Source organism: Chinchilla lanigera, unplaced genomic scaffold (genome assembly GCF_000276665.1).
Source record: "Chinchilla lanigera isolate Chin_1 unplaced genomic scaffold, ChiLan1.0 scaffold00140, whole genome shotgun sequence".
NCBI classification, from domain to species: Eukaryota; Metazoa; Chordata; class Mammalia; order Rodentia; family Chinchillidae; genus Chinchilla; species Chinchilla lanigera.
The window spans coordinates 3,092,750-3,110,990 of NW_004955541.1; the positions used below are offsets into that span (position 1 = coordinate 3,092,750).

General features: G+C 52.2%; 1 protein-coding gene across 2 annotated transcripts in view; it reads left to right on the plus strand.

The window, feature by feature from the left end:
• Nucleotides 1-218: 218 nt before the first annotated feature.
• Spg7 (spastic paraplegia 7 (pure and complicated autosomal recessive)) overlaps nt 219-18,241 on the plus strand; it is a 48,190-nt gene continuing 30,167 nt past the window's right edge. The window contains exon 1 of one of the 2 annotated variants that reach the window (XM_005411036.2): nt 219-695. Coding sequence is in view for 1 of the 2 variants with exons in the window: in XM_005411035.2 (XP_005411092.1) it covers nt 17,032-17,313 (282 nt within the window). In the remaining variant the exon portion in view is untranslated. Of the gene's footprint in view, nt 696-16,899; nt 17,314-18,241 lie in introns of those variants that run through there. The other variant, XM_005411035.2, reaches the window with a different exon arrangement.

Here is an 18,241-nt window from a genome sequence, read left to right on the forward strand (position 1 = left end):
GAAGGGCGGACGGCGCTGACGGCTTCCGCGTCAGGCCGGAGGCGGGAGGAGGCGGACACCCGGAACGATTGGCCACGGTCGTGGGGAAGTCTCACGGGAAAGGACAGTGGGCAATCGGATTGGCTGTAGCGTCGCGCGGTGGGCGGGTCTTGAGTTGTTGGCCACGACGATTGGCCGTATCTCGTGCCGGAAGCCCGGACACGTCTAGAAACGCGGCTCTTGTGGAGGGGGCCCGGAGGCTGGGTGTCCCCTGTCGCCTTAAGATCCGTTGGGGTCTCGAGAGGACGCGGCCACCGGCCGAAGCCCTCGGGCGCGTGTGGAAAGCTCTTGGGAGGCTCCTAGGAGACGAGGGCCTGGGCCTGGCCTGTCGGCGCCTGGGCGCGCGCTGTGGCCTTGGGGCGCTCCGGTTCGCCAGGTGTCTGTGGACCGGGCCAGTCGTCCCCGGGAGGCGCGCCCGCGCTCGGCCTCCGAGCGTCGCGCGTGGGACATGCAGGAAGATGAAGCAGCTCGGCTGAAGGCCGGCGGAGGCCGCCGAGCGCTGCATCACCCCGCGCGTCGCCGGTTTACAGCACGCGGAAGTTACTTTTAGCTTGTGTGCAGGGGTTTCGTCCTCCCTGGAAAGCAATCCAGCCGCGGTGACTCGGGTCCTAGTCAGATGCGTCGACGTGCTTGTCCAGGAGACGGACCCAGGTAAGGTAGGTGACCGAAATCGGTGTTTTGGTATCTTTTTAAGTTCTGTGTATTACTGGACTCTGAGAAACTCGATAAGCAGGGTGCTAACAAAGTTCAAATTAAGAAATCGTGGATGGCAGATTCAAGAGTGCATGGGACCTAAAGGTGATTGCACTCCTGCGGCGCCTGTGGGGCCCGGGGGACGTCCTGCGGTCCAGCCGCCCCGCCCCGCTTTTGCCTTGGGTGCTGTAGCTCTCCGGAGAGCTTCACGCATTGCACCGGGGCTTCGAGAGGGTGAGAGGACGCTGCTGTGAAGCCCGTGAACGGGGCCGGGCACACTCTGCTGTGACAGTGTTGGTTTTACTATAACTAGAATTTAAGATTTCTCGGGCCGGCCGGGTTCTGTTCTTCCTGCCCAGAACCAGTAGCTTCATCAGGTAAGAGCTGCCCATAGGCTGAGAAGAAGTCCTGAAAAGATGATCCAGGTTCCCTCTCTTACCTGGTCCAGTTGGTACAATTCAGAGTCCAAGACCCTGTCCCTACCTGCTAACCCAGAGTGGTGTGCACTAGGCGCTGGTGTGTTTACCTTGGTCACTGACTGTATCTCGTCCATGGCAAAATTTGAAGAATGCTGACCTAAACCCATCTAATGTTCTCTCTGGGGAATTTTAAATAGGACATATGAATAGGCGATTTGCCTTTATAACTGAGTCAGAAAACATACCAAAATAAGAGCAAACTGAAGTTCCACAGAAGCAGAACATACAAGTAAAAACAGCCTGGTGGAGAAAAATACGGAGTCATAGGAAGGAATTAAGTTATTTCCATGCAGGTAGAAGTGCACATGGATATGGTTACCAAGTGTCACAAGGCCCTTGAATTGCCCATTGGTCATTCCATACTAGCTAGTGTCCCTATCAGGAAAAAGGTAGCGAGAGGTAGAGGAGGGGATGTGCTGTCCTGAACTCCCATCACTACATCTGATTGAAGTGCCTACATTCTGTTTTCCAGGCATCTCTAAGGATTGAAAATCACTTCACTATAGCCCAGGCTGACACTTTTGATAAAGTATACCAGGAGAAGATACCAGATTTTCCACCAGGACTGTTCCCATGGGAATAATGTCCAAAAGTTTTGGATATTAAATGAATAGAGATATTTGTTCTCCTTTACTTTTATACATGTGCATAAATTGGGACAGGGGCCATGGCATTAAAAACTATTATTTTATCCCTAAGCTTTGAATGATCCAATCTTTACATCTTTGCTCACTTGCATATCAAAAGTAACCAGAGAAGGCTGGGCATGGTGGCACACGCCTGTAATCCCAGCACTCGGGAGACTGAGGCAGGAGGATCCTTGCAAGGTTGAGACCACCCTGGGCTACAAAATGAGCTCAAGGTCAGCCTGAACTACATAGCGAGACCTTGTCTCAAAAAGAGAAAAGAAAATTAAAAAATAAATAAAGTAACCAGAGTACCGCTGTGCATTTAATGGAATCACAGTTGTTTTGTTTTGTTTTGTTTTGTTTTGTTTTGAGACGAGTCTTGCTATGCAGCTTACTGGCCTTGGACTCACTTGTAGCCCAGGCTGGTCTCAAACTCGCAATGATCCTCCTGCCTCAGCCTCCCGATTGCTGAGATTACAGGCGTGCACCACCATGCCCAGCTCACAGCTTTTAAAGATTGTTTATAATATCTCAAATACATAGGATGGTACAGAAATAATATTAGTAAAATTTTGTCAGTGTTTTAAACCAAGACATAAAATTTGAGAAGAAAAAAAATTGAGCTACTGCCAGCAAAGTAAGAGTTAACAGGGTGAGATGTGGCAAACACTTGAGGCCTGCTGTCCATCAAATGGCTCATGGCCACTATGACTCTTGAGCACTTGTAATGCTGGAATCTCAAGTTGACATATGCTGTGGAGGAGTGTACACTGGATGTCAAAGGCTTAGTGCAAAGAAGAAAAGAACATAACATACCTCACAAGTAAGTGTTTTAAACATGTTACACATTTTTAAACATTACATGTTGAAATGACAGTATCTTAAATATATTATATTGAATAAAGATTAATTTTACATGGTTCTTTTTGCTTGTGGCTAGTGAAAAATATTTGGGGGATTTGAGACAGGGTCTTGACTGGCCCCAAACTCACGGTGGTCCTCCTGCCTCAGCCTCCCAAGTGCTGGAATTACATGCGAATGCCAAACACTGAGCTACTTGAGAAGTCCTAAAGTACACTGTGGCTCCCATTCTGTTCTGCAACACACCCTAGGCAGAGGGACCCTAAGTGCTGTGCTTAATGGGAAGAGGCTCAGCAGCTTGGGCAGTATTCTTTCTTTTAACCAACAAGAATTTAAAGTGCCCGTGATGTGACCTGACCCATCCCACTGCCTGCATTTAAAAAGGTGAGGGGTGGGGAGAGGGTGCTGTTTTGCATGGTAAAGAAGGAAGGGCACTGCAAATGCGAAGGCTGCAAGGGCACAGAAGGAGGGGCCAGCAAAGTTAGGGTGGGGATTCTGTGACAGTAGGGCTTTTGTGCGGTTGGGGTTTCACCCTGAGTGCAAGGAGAAACCGGGGCAGACTGTGTCTGGAGACGACCAGAGCCAGGAAGGTGTGATGGGGAGATGGCAGGCTTAAAGGCAGTGGCAAGGCTCTGCGCTGTAAGAGAAAGCACAGAAGGCTGGGGATTTAGCTCAGCAGCACCGTGCCTGCCTGGCAAGCGTGAGGTCATGAGTTCAATTCCCAGTACCAGAAAAAAAAAAAAGAAAGCATGGTTCTGGGTGAAGTTGGCCTTGCCCAAAATGAGAACTGGGGCAGTGCAGGTCTTGGCCAAAACATGGAGTGGTTTTGCCCCTTAGGTCTGAGATGCTCAGGCCTCCCCTGCAGGTGATAAATGGATAAGGGACGTGGAGGGACAGTGACACAGTGTGGTGGTGTGGATAGGGACTGTGCCCTCACGGGCAGACCCTGGAGGGGTGTGTCTCACTCTTGGCACCCTGCCTCGGTGAGGTGAGCCTCAGTGAGGGTCTGCCAGACCCCTCACCGTGGTGTTCTGCCTCGGAGCCAGCTGACCATGGACTGCAACTGTGAGCCAAGAAAAACCTCTCCTCCTTTCAGTCATGAGTGTCAGCAACGAGAAAGTGACTAAGAAAAAGAGAAACCCAAGAGCCAGTCAGACAGGCGCCTGGAGATGAGTCTTGGCCCCGAACAGTTCATGCCAGTGAAGGTTTCTAGGGGGACAGGTGGGGCCATGCATCTCCCTGGGAACCATGCGAAGGGGACAGCCTGGAGGAGGCCACATGGGCAGTGGTGCTGTGCTTGTGAAGTGAAGAGAGAGCAGACCGGGAAGGTTGGCTCGGCTGCCGGAGAAGGGCCAGCAGGTACGAGCTCCTGCGGAGCAGAGGAGGCAAGGGCACCCCTTCCACCCATCACTTCCAGGAGCCTGCATAGCCACCTCTTCCCAGTTTTCACATAGAAATAAACCGCATAGCTGTGGGTTTGTTTTGTTTGAGACAGGGTCTTATGTAGTTTAGGCTGCCTTGAAATCAGGAGTAGCCCATGCTGGTCTTAATTCATAGTGATCCTCCTGCCTCAGCCTCCTGAGTGCTGGGGTTACAGTGCACCACCGTGCTCAGCTTATTACAGGATCTTTGATTAAAGGCATTCATCTGTAAAACATTGTGGGCCCAGCCAGCTACAGTGGTACACATGTGGGCCCACTTGTTTGGGAGGCTGAGGCACAAAAATCACTTGGGCACAGCCTGGGTGACACAGACTCCGTCTCAGAAAAGAACACTATGGGGGCTGGGGATTTAGCTCAGTGGCGCAGCACCTGCCTGGCAAGCGGGAGGTTGTGAGTTTGATTCCCCGTACCGGAAAAAAACCAAAAAAAAAAAAAAAAAAAGAAAGAAAGAAAAGAACACTGTGAGTGAACAGAACACTTTGGCCCACACAGCCTCCCTCAGCATCACTGTGGCATGGTCCCCAGTACTACTGGGCACAGGTATTCTCTAGTGCAGTTCCTGGCCCTGCTCTGGAAATACCAGTTTGAACTGGTCAAGAGGCCTGTCCCTAGGCTGCCCCCAGTCACCCTCTGTCTCCAGGGTGTCCCTTGCAAGGCCGGTCCTGGACACCTCCACCACTGCTCTTGTAATAACATCCCACCACACCCCAAAGCTCTTGAATTTGTTCTACAACCACAAAGCCAGGGTCTGCCACTTGCCAGGCACAAACCTTAAAGCTGTGAAGTGAACTGTGAACACAGCCGGTCCCAGCCGGGGCATGCACAGTCCAGTTCCTCTGTCCCTGGGGTGACCAGAAGTTAACTGTTCACTGAGGAAGCCCATCATGGCTGCAGAGCACAGGCTGGTGCACAGGGAGGGGGCAGAGGCAGTGAGGAACCGGGCTTCCCAGGGGAGAAAGGAGGCATAACTTGGTTTCGCTCCAGACAAAGCGCTCAGGCTTCTCCCCACTCCCTTTGCCCAGTCCCCCGTGTGCCGTGTGGACAGGGAGACCTCGCTGCATCAGGAGGTGCCACCCCCTACCCAGCAGGCTGGGCAAGACCACTGCTGTCCACATCCTCTTCCACATAGGTGGGAGAGGCAGCTGCAGAGCTAGTGGTGTAGCTCAGTGGGTTCAATCCCCAGCACCCCAAGAAAAGAAGCAGCCAGAGCAGGCCAGGCCCTCACCTCCTGCCCCTGCCCTCCTCGTGGCCTTGCAAGGGCTCTCTGCTGGGCCTGGATCCAGCCAGCCCTGCTTCCCAGCACTTCTGCACTGGAATCCGGCCCAGCTCACTTCGCAGTCAGTTACCATTTGTTACACCCCCGGGTAGCACAGAGCCACTCCCCCTCTCATCCACAGGGCCTCATCACGGGGTCCTGCCTCTAGGGCTGGCAAGGCCGCCCTATGTTTGGAACAGGCACCCAGGGTTCTTCCTGTATCCCTACCAGTTGTGAGCTTGAGGGATTCTTTCCCTTAGTTACTGGCTTTGCTATTGCTGAGTTGGGGCAAGGGGACTGGCCTGGGCAACTTAGCAGAAAAATGATCCTCCTGCTTCAGCCTCCTAAGTAGCTATGATTACAGAGGCACATCACCACACCCAGCTTTCTTTCTGTTCCCTAGTTCTTACTGTGGTAAAATACACACAATTTACCAGCTTAACAATTTTTAAAGTCAGTGATAATAAAAACATCTTGTAAAACAAACTAGTCTCATTAAACAATAACTCCCCATTCACCCCTTGACTTCTTGCAAACTCTGGAGACCTCATCTAAGTGGAACTCTGCAGTTTTTGTCCTTTTCTGATTGGCTTATTTCATTTAGCCTAATGTCCTTAAAGCTTATGCATGTCTCCAGGTGCTGTGGCACACACCTGCCAGCCCAGCTATTCAGAAAGCTGAGGCAGGAGGATCAGAACTTGAAGCCCAGCCTGCACAACTTAGGAGAACCTTGGCTGAAGTGAAGAGGGCCGGCACTGGGTATGGTAGCACATGCTTGCGATCCTGGGAGGCTCCCTGTGAACTTGAGGCCAGCTGTGGCTACACAGTGAGTTCAGCCTGAATTATTGTGAGACTCCATCTCAAATAAAAAATTCATGGGCAGGGATGTGGGTTAACAATAGACTTTGTCTGGCATGTGTGAGGCCCTGGGTCCCACCTCCAGCACCACAAAAGAGAGAATGAAAGATCTCAGCTCCTTAATGGGTACTTCAGGCATCTCTCTTGGAGAGGGGCCCACATCCCCTGCAGACATCACAGTTGTGTTCAGAGGTCTTTGTCTGGTAGTAAGAAGCAGATGCTGAGTGGGTACCACAGCACCAGGGTCTGTGTGCTCTCCTTGCACCTGTGGGAGGCGCCTCATCTGGAGCAGGAATCCAGTCAAGCTGCAGAGCTGGTTATTCCACCGCTCAGAGACATCGCAGGACCCAGGTTGTCCCACTTCTCATTACTGCACAGCCTAGGTCTTTTATGCTAGATCCACTGAGGGGGAATCAGGTTAGAATCACTGTGGTCACTGTGGCCTCCAGGGTCCCCAAAGCCCTTCGCAGTGAAGTCAGACAATCTTCATGGTAACACTGAGGTCACTGCCACCTGCTGCTTCTCATCAGCACCCGCGGAGTGTGCAGAGGCCATGTGATTTGTGATGCATCACGACTCCGCTGACAGATGTGTGTGCTGTGCTCTCAGTGTTTCTTGGGGGGTTTGCTCTGGGTTTTGGGTTTTTTTTGTTTTTGTTTTGTTTTTTACTTTTTGAGACAGTCTCACTATGTACCTGGATCTTGTGGTGATAAGGATTAAATATAGTATCATGGTGGTGCACTCCTGTTCCCAGCACTTGGGAGGCTGAGGCAGGAGGATCATTGTGAGATCGAGACCAGCCTGGGCTACAAAGTGAGCTCAAGGCCAGCCTGAACTGCATAGTGAGACCCTGTCTCAAAAAGGCAAACAATAGTAACAATAATAATAATAATAATAATAATAAAGGGTCGGGGATATAACTCAGCAACACAGTGCCTACCTGGCAAGCATGAGATTGTGAGTTTGATTCCTGGTACCAAAATAATAATAATAAAGTCCTGACTGCTGATTCTGATCTGGGCTGTGCCACCCAGGCACTCCCTGGCATGGTGGACACCATGAGGCACATGCATGGAACCAGGCTGTGTGGGCTCCAGCTCCACTGACTTGTCCTGGCCAATGTGTGCCTCTTCTGGCCCCGAGGGAGCCCCTGGCAGCACCAGCCAGGACTCAGGAGGACTCAGCATGCACACTGCAGTGAGTTATGTCTCCTCTGGCACATGAGGAGACATAAGTGTTGGTGCCATTGCTGTTCCTCTCAGCAGTTACCCTGCTGCAGTGGGGCCTGTCCAGAGCTGTTCCGGGGATTGCTGCTGGCAGGGATGTCTGAACTGCAGCATGACAACCCGGGGGTCTGGAGAGGAGACTGCAGCGACTCTGCCCCTCGGTGGGAGCCCAAGACCCACACAGGCATGTGGCACCACAGTGGTTCGGGGGCATCAAGAAGTGGCCCTGGGCAGCAGCAGGGTGAGCCCATGCTGGGCCTTGACTGGCCCTGAAGCTCCCCCATGGGTCACAGCTGTGGGCCATGAGACCAGGGGACTTTGTGATCAGCCTGGGCTCAGGATGAGGAGCCCAGGAGCTTGCCCACCAGTGCCAGGTGCAGGTCCAAGGATGTCGCCATACCTTCCAGGAGCTCCATCTTTCACAACATAATGAGTAATACTGAGGACAGGTAGGTGCTTTGGGCTCCCTGTAGTCATAAACTTTGTCACTGCAGGACACTTTTACCGCTTTGATTTTGAGATAGAGTCTCTGTATGTAGCCCATACTGGCCTGGAACTCATGATCCTCCTGTCTCAGCCTCTCCACTGCTGGGATTACAGGTGTATGTCACCTCGACTGGCACCCAGATTTACTTTGTAACTTTAGAAGGCATTCAGGAAATAAAAGGATAGATTTTGCAGGAGTTAAATATAGAACCTGACTACTGGCCTGTTTCTTTTTTTTTTTTTAAATGGCTGTAAATCATCTTTCAACTTTTTTTGTTTGGTTGGTTTTTTTCAGTACCAGGAATCGAACTCACGACCTTGCGCTTGCCAGGCAGGCGCTGTGCTGCTGAGCTAAATCCTCAGCCCCCTCTTTCAATGTTTCTGAGCAGTCTGCATACCTCCTCCCTGGGCTGGGCAGCTTCTGCCCCAAGGGAACAACGCTTCCTTTTGCCCAGATGGTCCTAGGTCCTTTACTCCTTTACCAGTATAGTTGCATTGTAAACACTGCTTGTGAGACTGGTCACATTTTGTCTGTTCAATTTAGGAACCTGCAAAGTCACACAAGATTGCCTTAGGGACCAGGTAACAAACAGGCTGAATAAAACAAAACAGCAGGGGGCCTGGGGTGCAGCTGAGTGGCTGAGAAGGGGTGCTGGCCTAGTATGGCTTTGGGGGCAGTCCCCAGCACAGAGGGCATGCATGCTGGGTGTGAGCACACAGAAAGCCAAAGTGCCCTCCAGCGCGCAGGCATCTCCAGTCTAACCTGCTCAGCTGTGCTGCTCCCTCCAGGCAGAGCTGGACGTGAGCCAGCAACATGGGCTCCTCCAAGGGAAGCTGCTGAAGGCGCTGCAGGAAGACCAGGCACAGCTGACACACCGGACTGGTGGATCTGTTGGTCCAGGGACCACCTGCTTCTCTGCAGGCCATCCATGAGTGACAGTGAGCAGGCAGCAGCGCTGGAGCTCCCGTCTCCTTCCCGTGGCATTGGCCTGTGACCACCACCCTGCCACTCATCTGGACTCTGGTGTGGGTGCTGTCTCCCGTGCACAGCAGCTGGCCCGCTGCGGCCGAGGTGGCTGAGCAGGAGCAGCAGCCTATGGGGAGAAGACTGTGATTGCTAATGGATGGGTTACTGATGGTCGCTTACGATCCCCAGCTGAACTGAGTGCATGTGGTGCTGGGTGTGGGAGGTTCGCCTGCCCGAGGATTGTTACCATCAGCTGAGAGGTGGAAATGGAAAGAGATAATGAATTTCTCCTGTTGGTCTTAGTTACGTTCGTGGTTCTAATAAAAAGCGATTGAGATGAGTGATCGGGGTGGCAGTCCAAGAGGCTGTAAGCTCCCTGATCCCAGACTTGTAGCTCTCTTGTTTTTCTTGTCTCTTCTACTTTCCTTTTCTCATCCGCGGACACCTCGTTCTCGGGACCTGTCACTACAGTTAATACCAACAGCAGCCCAGCCATAGAATGAACAAGAGGCACTGGCCTTGCCACACCTGTGGGGTCGCAGCTTCTCCCTGCTTCCCTCCCCCACAGCACTTCCCTGGCGCTTCGCCACAGCCACCCCACACACTTCGCTCTCCAGTCTGCTCAGCCAGGACCAAGATGAGGGATTTAGTTTGTTTTTTTTTTCTTTGGAACTGAGAATCAAACTCAGCACCTCATGCTTGCCAGGCAGGTGCTATGCCGCTGAACTATATTCCCAGCCCCAAAATGAGGGACTTAAAACAGGCCTTGGGGTGCCCTATGTGGTGGCACTCTGGGAGTCAGACAGGAGGAGCTCCAGTTTGAGCCCATCCAGGATCCAAGGCAATTAGCAAGATCCTGTCTCAAAGGAGCCAGGCATGGTAGCCCAGGCTTGTAATCCCAGCACTCAGGAGGCTGAGGCAGGAGAATTGATTCAAGTTTGAGGCCAACCTGGGCTACACAGTGAGTTCCATGCCAGCCTGAACTACATGATACCCTGTCTCCAAAAAAAATAAGTAAATAAAAGGAAGTAGGCAAAGTAGCACACATACATCTCACCTCAGTACCTTGAGAGGCTGAAGCAGATATGTCAAATTCAAGCCCAGACTGGGCAATACTTAAAAAATAAAAAATGTGCTGAGGATGTACCTCAGTGCAAAAGCCTTAGGTTCATTCTCCAGTACCACAAAAAGAAAAAAAACAGAGAGGCCTTAGAATCCCAGGGTCTTAAAAGGGTGAGGCAGGAAAATCACAAGTTTGAGCCCAATTTGCCAAGACTGTCTCTAAAATAATGTGAAATAAGAGCTAGGGATGTAGCTCAGTAGTAGAGCATCCTTGGGTTCAATTCCCAGTTCAAAATAACATACAAAAAACAGGCCAAATGCAGTGGCATATGCTTGTAATCCCAGCACATGGGAGTGTGAGGCAGAAGGATTGCCACAAGTTTGAGGCCAGCCTAGACTACATAGTGAGACTCTGTCTCAAAAAAAACCCCAAAAATAAAAAATAAATAAAAATCAAAAAACCAGACCTTAGCCTGGGGTCTAGTCAGACTCTTGCCTAGCACACAACCCCCAACACTAAAAAAAATGTGAAGAGTCCTTACCTGCCCTTGGCCTTGCCACCTCATCACCATGAGGACAAAGGCCAGGTTTCAGAGGTGGTGGAGAACCCCAGATGGCCCAAACCCTAGCACCCGCTGCCCTGACAGCCTGCAGCCTGTTTCCGACTGCTCTGCCAGGCCCTGCCAGCTTCTGTTCTGAAACCATGAGCAGCTTTCACTCCTGTGCCTCACCTTAGGGACAGCTCCAAAGTCCCTTCTCTTTTTTTTTTTTTTTTTTTTGGTTTTGTGTTGTGTTTTGTTTTGACCGGGAATCTAACTCACGAACTTGCACTTGCCAGGCAGGCACTTGTGCTGCTGAGCTATACCCCCAGCCCTTCTCCTTTTTTTTTGCAACTTTTTTTTTTGGTACTCGGAATTGAACTCAGGACCTATCCCCGGCCCTAAAGTCCCTTCTGTTTGGTTGGTTTTTGGTACCAGGAATAGAACTTAGGACCTTGTGCTTGCCAGGCAGGTGCTTTGTGCCGCTGAGCTATATCCCCCGCCCCCTAAAGTCCCTTGTGAAACAAGCCAGGAATGGTGGCACACATCTGTAATCCCAGAACTCGGGAGACTGAGGCAGAAAGATCATCCCAAATTCAAGGCCAAGGCCAGGCTCTGCTACATGGTGAGTTCAAGCCCAGTATGAACTACATAGTAAGATCCTGTCTCAAAAACAAAACAAAAACTAAATTTTATGGTATATATATTTTACACAACTTTTTTCTTTTTTTTTTAATTCTTTGAGACAGAGTTTTACTATGTAGCCCAGAGTGGCCTTGAACTCACAGCAATCCTCTTGCCTCAGCCTCCCGAGTGCTGAGCTTACAGGTGTTTACAACACCTGGCAAGACTTTTCTTTTGTTGTGGTGTTGGAGATTGAACCCAGAGCCTCAAGCATGCCACCAACACCCGCTCTACTAACCTGCATGGAGGACAGACTTTTTTTTTTCAGTACTGGGGAAAGTACTTTTTTTTTTTTTTTTAAGTCTTTTTGAAACAGGATCTCACTATGTAGTTCAAGCTGGTCTTGAGCTCACTTTGTAGCCCAGGCTGGTCTCAAACTCACAATAATCCTCCTGCCTCAGCCTCCCAAGTGCTGGGATTACAGGCGTGCGCCACCACACCCGGCTGGGCAGTACTTGGGATTGAACCCAAGGCCTTCGCACTGAGCTTCATTTCCAGCCCCCGCCTTTTGTGTGTGTGTTTTTGAGACAGGCTTTCGCTATGCAATTCAGGCTGGCCTTGAACTCTGTAGCCTAGGCTGGTCTCAAACTGGCATCAGTCCTCCTCCCTCAGCCTCCTGAGTGCTGGGATTACCGGCATACACCACCATGCCTGGCCCTGGCCCCTTTTTATTTTGAGACAAAGTCTTCCTAAATTGCCCAGATCAGTTCCAAACTTTCAGTTCTCCTGCCTCAGCCTTCCATAGTGCTGGAATTACAGGTGTGCAACATCACAACTCTTCCAACAATTCATCCCCATGTTGAACTTTGTCCCCAGGGCCATGGCCACTCTCTGCACATATTGGGCGTGGCTTGCTCCCCTGGCTTTCTCTTCCTTGACAGAGCAGAAGCTCACTGTGGACTGGCATGTTCTCAGTCCTCTGCTGTGTCCACAGCCCTGGACAGTTCACAGCAGGGAGTGTGAGCTCAATAAATGTCAGCCAGAGGTGGTGCACACACCTGTAATCCTACCACTTGGGAGGCTGAGGCAGGAGGATCACTGTGAGTTGAAGGCCAGCCTGGGCTACAAAGTGAGTTTGAGGCCAGTCTGAACTGCATAATGAAACCCTGTCTCAGAAAGACAAAAAAAAAAGTCTTAAAGGCCATCCCCGTGTCCCAGAGGAAATGTCCCTTTCTCTCCAGGTCACTCATAGCCTGCAATAGCCTTGGAGCTTCTATCAAGGCCCCCAAAGGTGCTTTAGAAACTGCAGCTACTCTGGGGATATAGCTCAGCGGCATAAGTGCTTGCCTAGCAAGTCTGAGGTCATGAGTTCGATTCCCAGTACAAAAAAAGAAAGAAACTGCAGACACAACACAAGGTTTTCACAACCTCTTTCTGTGATCTCTATTCTGGGACCACAGCAGCCCAGGGAATCTCCTGGTCCTCTGGCACTGCCAGCTCTCACTTGTGACCCTGTTTGCCTGTGTTGTGCATGACAAAGCATCTACAGGCCAACCTCCCTAGGGGCAGAGCTTGGAAATTCCCAGTGGACAGGGACAAAGGCATCTCCTTCCTCAGCTGCTGAAAGACAGGTGGGGCACACTCCCTGGTCCTGAGTCCCTCCCTGGGAGGCTGTCCTACAGCAGCAGATCTGCCACTGATCTGCCTGAAGCCCACAGACCAAGAGGATCCAGGATGAGCCAGAAATGAGTCTGTGACGGTGATCACAGGCACCAATGCCAGAGGACCCCGCCCTTCAGGAACATGGCAAGTTCTGTCCCCTCAGGCAAGAAGGACAGTTGTGCTGACTGCTTTCTGGATCTGTACAGTGAGGACACGGCCAGCACAACCACTGGCTCCATCCCTGGCAAGCTATGAGGTCCTGTTGGCATGAGACCAACTGGAAGCTGCCCACATGCAAGCAGACCCTTTCTTGCTTCACACACAATATTAGTCCCCTGTCAAGTGCTCTTGGGACCAAAGGGCCAGAGAGATCAAGCCAGCTATTCTGGGCAGGCTTCCTTGGAGCCTCCTGGGGCCTCTCTGCTGATGGACCTAGCACTGCTGGCCAGCACCTGGTGTCAGAGCCATGACCTGGAGGCCTGGGCTGTGTCCTGACTCAGCCCAGGGCTGATCTGAGATGGCCGCTGACAGTAAGGGGCAGCCACAGCAAAACCTTCTGGTGCACACAGTTCATGAGGTGAACTGGTAATAAGGAAGTACCAATAAACAGATGCATTAGAAAGCTCAAAAGAATCAAAACGGAAATGAAAGAAATTGCCCAGAATAGGGGGCCAGGGATATAGCTCAGTGGCATAAGTGCCTGCCTGGCAAGTGCAAGGTCCTAAGTTCAATTCCTAGTACGAAAAAAAAAAAAAAAAGAAATTGCCCAGAATAAAGCATAGCCTGTTGTGAGCTGGGCATAGTGGCACACGCCTGTAATCCCAGCACTTTGGGAGGCTGAGGCAGGAGGATCATTGTGAGCTTGAGACCAGCCTGGGCTACAAAGTGAGTTCAAGACCAGCCTAAAGTGTACATTGAGACCCTGTCTCAAAAAGACAAAAAAAAAAAAGCACAGCTGATACCCAGGTGGGCAGCTCTCAAGTGAGATCCAAGGCTGGAGGACCCAAGTGGCCGGCTTGCCCACCAACCCCTCTCCTCTCAGGTCCAGACCCTGGGATTTCTGGTTTTGGTTTGTTCAGGGTTTTGGTTTTGGTTTTGAGACAGGGTCTCATTATGTACATCAGGCTGGCCTTGAACTCTTATGTAACCCAGGCTAACCTCAAATTTATAGCAATTCTCCTGCCTCGGCTTCTAGAGGGCTGGCATTACAGGCCTGCACTGTCATGCCCAGCCTAACCTGTTTTTATTCTGGAAACTCAACTGCCCAAACTGGGCTGGAACTTGATATCCTCCTGTCCCAGCCTCCCAGAGTGCTGGGCTCACAGCTGTGCAACACACTAAGTTCAAACCCAGGGGTGCTGCATCCTCGAGAAGCTCCACTTGAGCAGGACAATGGAAGCCTCTGCTCTGCAACCCCAGAGCCAGGACAGAAACAGCCACATCCCCCTCTCATCTGCAGGGCCCCAGCACAGCCAGGGCATAGTTGGTGAGTGACTGAATTTCAGTAAATGCACTGGGAGCCCCTTTCCCAGGCCCCGATTTCTCACAACATAGCTGTAATAACTTGTTGGCCTAAACGCTTTCTGATTCACAAGCTGCTTTCACATCTGTTTACTGCATTTTATCTTTATAACAACCCTGTGGGAAACCCAAGGCTGACATTAGCTGGCTTTGCAGATAATTATCCCCATTTTACTGATGAGAAAATTGAGGCCTGGAAAAGTTAATAACTTGCTTAAAGCCACAGGCTGGAAGGACAGGGCCCAACATTCTTTCCCTAGAGCTGCCCTCTTGCCCTCTTACTGCATCACCAGGCAGAATCTAGACTGCAATAACAATTTTATTTCAAATAGCTGTAATAGGATTGCATCCTATACCCTCATAAACACATTCAAATCCATTAAAAACTGAGTCACAAATCCTCTTAACACTGTCGTGCAGGGTGGGGGCGACCTGATCACCTGTCGTCACAGTTCTGTTGCACAAGCTCCTGTGGGTACAAGAAGACACTCTTTGGCAGTCTGCTAGTCACAGGACAACCCTGGGGAGCGTGAGGCAGGAGACAATCATTGAAAGCCACAAAGTGGGCAGAACAACACGCTCTGGTCTTTTTTTTTTTTTTTGGTCTTTTTGAGACAGGGTCTTGCTATGCAGTTCAGGGTGGCCTTGACCTAACTTTAGCCCAGGTGGTCTCAACTCGCAAGGATCCTCCTGCCTCAGCTTCCCAAGTGCTGGGGTTACAGGTGTGTGCCACCGCGCCCAGCTATAATGCATTTCTGTTTACTTTTTTTTGGGGGGGGTACTAGGAGTCGAACTCAGGACCTTGCACTTGCCAGGCAGGAGCTTATGCCACTGAGCTATATCCCTGGCCCTTACTCTCTGGTCTTCTAACCAGAAAATGCAGTGCAGATGCTGGGCATGGTAGCAAATGCCTATAATCCCAGCACTAGAGAGGCTGAGGCAGGAGGATTGCTGAGAGTTCTGGGCCAGCCTGGACTACATAGAGACCCTGTCTAAAAAAAAAAAAAATACAACCCAACCAAACAAAAAAATATAGTGCAGGAGGAAACAGGAAGCATGGATCAATTGTGAAGGAAAATTATACGAATAAGAGAAATAACAGGAAAACAATTAGTGAAAATCAGTGGTAGACCTGAGCTAGGGGCTGCTCTTTCCACAAACCAACCTAATTCCCCAACCACAGTGCACGATGTGGGGGCCACCTGGCAGGACACTCAGCAGACATGCCCAGGCCTTTCCTTTTGGGGCCTCTGTGGGCAGGGAGGTGCCATGTGGGCCAGCTGCGCATGGGCATGTGTGACCTTGTGTTTGTGGGCAGGGCAGTGGGAGGTAGATGCAGGTAGAGCCAGCCCAGCCTTGGAACTGTGTCATCAGCCCTAACTCTGATCTTGGGCAGGGGATTTTTTTCTCAATCCCATTTTCCTTATCTGTAAAATAGATATGAGAAGTATTTATTCATAGAACTGTGAACATTATGTCAGAGTGTCTGACATGGAGCCAGGCACCAGTCAGCACTCATAATGCTGGTTCTTGTTAAAATGATTGATTGTTAGCCATCTGGAACACAGAAAAACAGACAAACATCAGTCACTGGAACCCCACCTCCGTGGCAAATGCCTAGCCTCATCCTTTGCAGCCCTGAGGGCTCAGGGAGGGCTGCGCAGACCACAGCCCCCAGCGGCCCTCCCTCTGCTGCACAGGGTGGCCGGACAGGGGGCCCTGCCCGGGCCAGCAGCACAGCTGCCCGTGGGATGAGACAACAGCTCCCTCTTCCTTGCTGCTGGCACCACGCCTCCGCATTTCCCATGAGCGGCACACGGCCTGGTGCACGGCCTGGGCCCTCAGCCTGGCTGGGTGCCACAGTCGATCACCTGGGGGGAAATGACTTCCAGAAGTGAGTCAGCTGGCCTTCGGGAGAAAACAAGCAAGCCGGTCTGAGGAGATGGTTATCTACGTGAAATTAAGCATCTGCAGAACAAGTAACCCACTCTTGCAAGAGCCATGAAGAGCTTAGAACATGCGCATCCGAACTCCTTCCTCATCTGCCCTTCCCGCTGCAGGCTGAACCTGCTCGGGGTTCCGGCGGCAAAAGAAGGCAACTGTCACCTGCGCACGCGTTAACCCGGGGTGGGCTGCAGCGCACGCCTCTCGGCCCTCTCGGGGACAACTGGCGGCCAGCCACGCTCGTTGGCCGCTTTCTGGCTCTGGAGGGGCTCCTCCGCGTGCTCCGCAGCCCGGACCCAGATGCCCGCTCCCTGGCACACCACTCTCCACTCTGCTTCGGCCTGCAGGAAGGGCAGCGAGGACACACACAGCCCCAAATTAACACCGCCGATGGGGCTCGATCACGCCCCCTCAGACTGGAAAACCACCCAGCCAGGCCCTGAGCAGGCCCTGAGCAGGCCCTGCAGCCGAGCTGGAAATAAGATCCAGGCATGAAAACCCGGGACCCGCGGCCTGCCCGAGGCCTTCGGGACGCCCCTCGGTCCGCTGGCGGACGCGGCGCTGGGGGTCACGGGCTCAGGGATCCTAACCCTTCGGGCTGACAGTTCCGAAAGAGCCAAAGTCCTGACTGCGGGTGGACTCTAGGCGTTGAGCAAGTCGCCGGACCTCAAGAAGGTCTGGAAGTCAGTCCAGAAGAGGAATCAGCCGGCGAGGGAAAGGGAGCCCGGGAGGCTCCGATCGCGCATGCGACCCGAGGAGCCCGGACTGCGCAGGCGCCCGAGCCGTCTTCGTCCCGCCCCCAAGTGCGCATGCGCCTTGAAGAATCTCACCTGCGCAGGCGCCGCTGCTGGCGACATGGCGGCTGTGTTGCTGCTGCTGCGCGTCCTCCGCCAAGGCCCGGGTCCGGGTCCCGGGCGGCTGCGGGGCCCAGGCTCGAGCCTCTCCTTCGGGCCTGCGAGCAGGCGGCCGTACGTGGTCTGTAAGCCTCCGCTGGGTGTCGCCGGGGCCGGAGGCCACGCTCTGCAGGTAACCGTGCGCGCAGCCTCCCAGCCTGGCGGCTGTCCCGGCCCCGGTTGGGTCGAGCCTGTCGCTGGGAGTTCCTGCCCGGAGCCGAGGCGTTTAGGACGGGATCGGGATCCAGTAAGGTTGCCACCGGTTTCTAGGAGGGCACGGCACGTCGGCTCACGTCGCCAGGTGGATCCCGAACGAGTCCCGGCGCCGCCCGAGGACATCGGCGAGTCGCTCCCGCTGAGCTGCTGTCGGCGCAGACCCTCGCGCTGTTCCCGACGAGGGCGCGGAGCCCCGCGGTGTCCAGCTCTGCCCGGGGCGTCCACACAGACATCTTCCTGTCGTCGTAAAACTTTGAAATGGTGTCAGGCCAATTCACATTTCAGGGAACTGTACACTGCAAATAAACTTGCGTTTCAGTGGCTTGGATTGAATGCAGCCCTTCACATTGAGCTGCGTCCTAAGCTCTTTTTATTTTATCATATTTCACTCGCTATAATTTTTTTTTTTTGAGATATAGTCTTACTGTACAGTCCAGGCTGGTCTTGAACTCACTGTGTAGCCCAAGCTGGGCTCCAACTCACGACAGTCCTCCTGCTTCAGCCCCCCCAAAGTGCTGAGATTACAGTTGTGCATCACCACATCCGCCTTTATTTTTTATTTTGAGATGGTCTTGCTAAGTCATTAAATTGTCCAGGCTGGGCTCGAACTTGTGATCCACCAGCCTCAGGCTTCCAAGGGGTTGGATTACAGGCATGTGCGTCATTTTTTGAGGGGGGGGGTTCTTTTTGAGACAGGGTCTCTCTATGCAGTTCAGGTTCGCCTTGAGCTCACTTTGTAGCCCAGGCTGGCCTGGAACTTGCAGCCATCCTCCTGCCTCAGCCTCTCAAGTGCTGGGATTACAGCCGTGGACCACCACGCCTGGCCTTTTTTTTTTTTTTTTTTT